Source organism: Homalodisca vitripennis, chromosome 2, assembly GCF_021130785.1.
Source record: "Homalodisca vitripennis isolate AUS2020 chromosome 2, UT_GWSS_2.1, whole genome shotgun sequence".
Classification (NCBI taxonomy): domain Eukaryota; kingdom Metazoa; phylum Arthropoda; class Insecta; order Hemiptera; family Cicadellidae; genus Homalodisca; species Homalodisca vitripennis.
The window spans coordinates 66,094,791-66,096,630 of NC_060208.1; the positions used below are offsets into that span (position 1 = coordinate 66,094,791).

Consider the following 1,840-nt stretch of genomic DNA (forward strand, 5'->3'; position numbering starts at 1 on the left):
ATGCGAAGTAAATTCGTATTTAGTAGGCCTAACTTTTCCATTAGAAAAACGAACAAAAACATGGTCAATACAAGTCGCTGAATTTCCAACAATTCTATTAGGTTCATTAATTAAATTATACAATCCTTTACTAGCCAACATACTTAAATAGTGGTCGGATTCATTACTTTGATTTAAAATGTCATAATTCATGTCACCTACTACAACAATATTCTTTCCGTTAAACTCATCCAACAAAACACTCAGCTGTTGCGTGAAATCCGCTCGCCTACTAGTGTGCAGACGATACACGGCTATCACGGTAAAGTTCTCTAGGCCGTTGACCTTGACATTTAAAATCAATACATCAGCTGATTTGATATCTTCTCTCTCTGTCACACTGGAACAATAATATGAGTCGCGTACGAATACTGCAATGCCTCCCGCTCTATAACTTTCATTACATTTGCTAAACGAATTATAACCATTAATTTTGTAATGGTCCATTTCACACTTATTTATCCAGATTTCAGTCAACACAATTAAATCAGGAAATATTTTAGACGAATCTAAATCAGTTACGAGCAAGTCAAAATTTTTCCTCATACTTCTTATATTTTGGTTTAGAATTTTAAATATGCTGGCATCTGTCATCACCGATACTTACAGGACATAAATCAATTAATGAATACATAATATTGAGAATACAAAACAAATAAACGTATAAACCAAGTGATCAATATAATACTAAAGTATATATTTATAGAAAACATTAATAAATGAAAGCCTAGTATAAATGCATAAAGGCTGGAATATGGTGACTTACAGTTTGGCTAAGTCGTCAAAGCTGGTGATAACTTTCACTTTTTTTCCGTCCGCTTTTCTCATCAGGATCTTCCCACCTCTTATCCAGAGGTAGGTGTAGAGTTTTTCTTTTTTCTTTACACGGGCGGCGTTCAGAAGTCGACGTCTTCCAGGGCTCAAACTCTCATTGATGTAGATGGGCGAGGCAGGTGTTGAAGTCAGGCCAATGTGGTGGGTCGAGAAGTTCCGCTTCACCCGTCGTCTCTGCAACACAGCTTCAGAGTCCATGCGAGATGTCATATTCACTATGATGCCGGGTGGTCTTCCAGACTCCTCCTTTACACGCAGCCTATGACAGGCACTGACCATTGAGTCCTCAATGGTTATGTCCAAAGCCCTCCCAACAGATTTCACTACTTCCAGAACTTGCTCTCCAGGCTGGACAGGCACACCGTGGATTTCAATAGTCTCTCTTCTAGAGTACTGTTCTACGTCGTCCATCCTACACTCCAGCGAGGCTACCTTTTTTTTAAGTTCCAAATTCTCTGTTCTAAGAGTATTGACCAGCTCAACTAAACTCGCAACCTCTTCACTTTGCTTACTAACAAGGTTGTTAGTATCTTTGAGCTCTTCAAAACAAAGTTCAATAGACTTATTTAAATTAGTCTCTGTATTCTTTATGTCTTTTCTAAAGGTCCAGCACAAGATTGTAGATGTCATCATAGGTGACTGATGACTCAGGCCTAGACTCAAGAACCATACTTTTTCTACGTTCCTGAGAACATGTCTCACATCTCCAGATCGGTTCATTATCTTTATAATACTGAGTGTCTTCTGGAGTCATATTGATACATTTAGCATGAAAAGGCCGTTTACAATCATTGCAATATTCATCTTGGCTTTTACAGCTGTTTTAGTAAACAATTTTAAACACTTACCACAGTCTTCCATGATCAATAATTTCACAACACTTTGTTTGAATATAGTAACGTTGAAGTTAATAATATGGTTGAAGATTAACAATAATGATAATTAAATCACACATGAATGCACAGTA

The 1,840-nt window shown here is 37.2% G+C and overlaps 1 protein-coding gene across 1 annotated transcript; it reads right to left on the minus strand.

The window, feature by feature from the left end:
* Window positions 1-801: 801 nt before the first annotated feature.
* Window positions 802-1,593, minus strand: LOC124355659. The gene has a single exon (XM_046806821.1). The coding sequence runs from the start codon at window positions 1,591-1,593 to the stop codon at window positions 802-804; it is 792 nt and encodes a 263-aa protein (XP_046662777.1).
* Between the last annotated feature and the right edge of the window lie 247 nt (window positions 1,594-1,840).

Bases quoted from the DNA above. Each gene is read 5' to 3' on its own strand.
- LOC124355659 (XM_046806821.1), bottom strand. From the start codon at position 1,593: ATGAACCGATCTGGAGATGTGAGACATGTTCTCAGGAACGTAGAAAAA.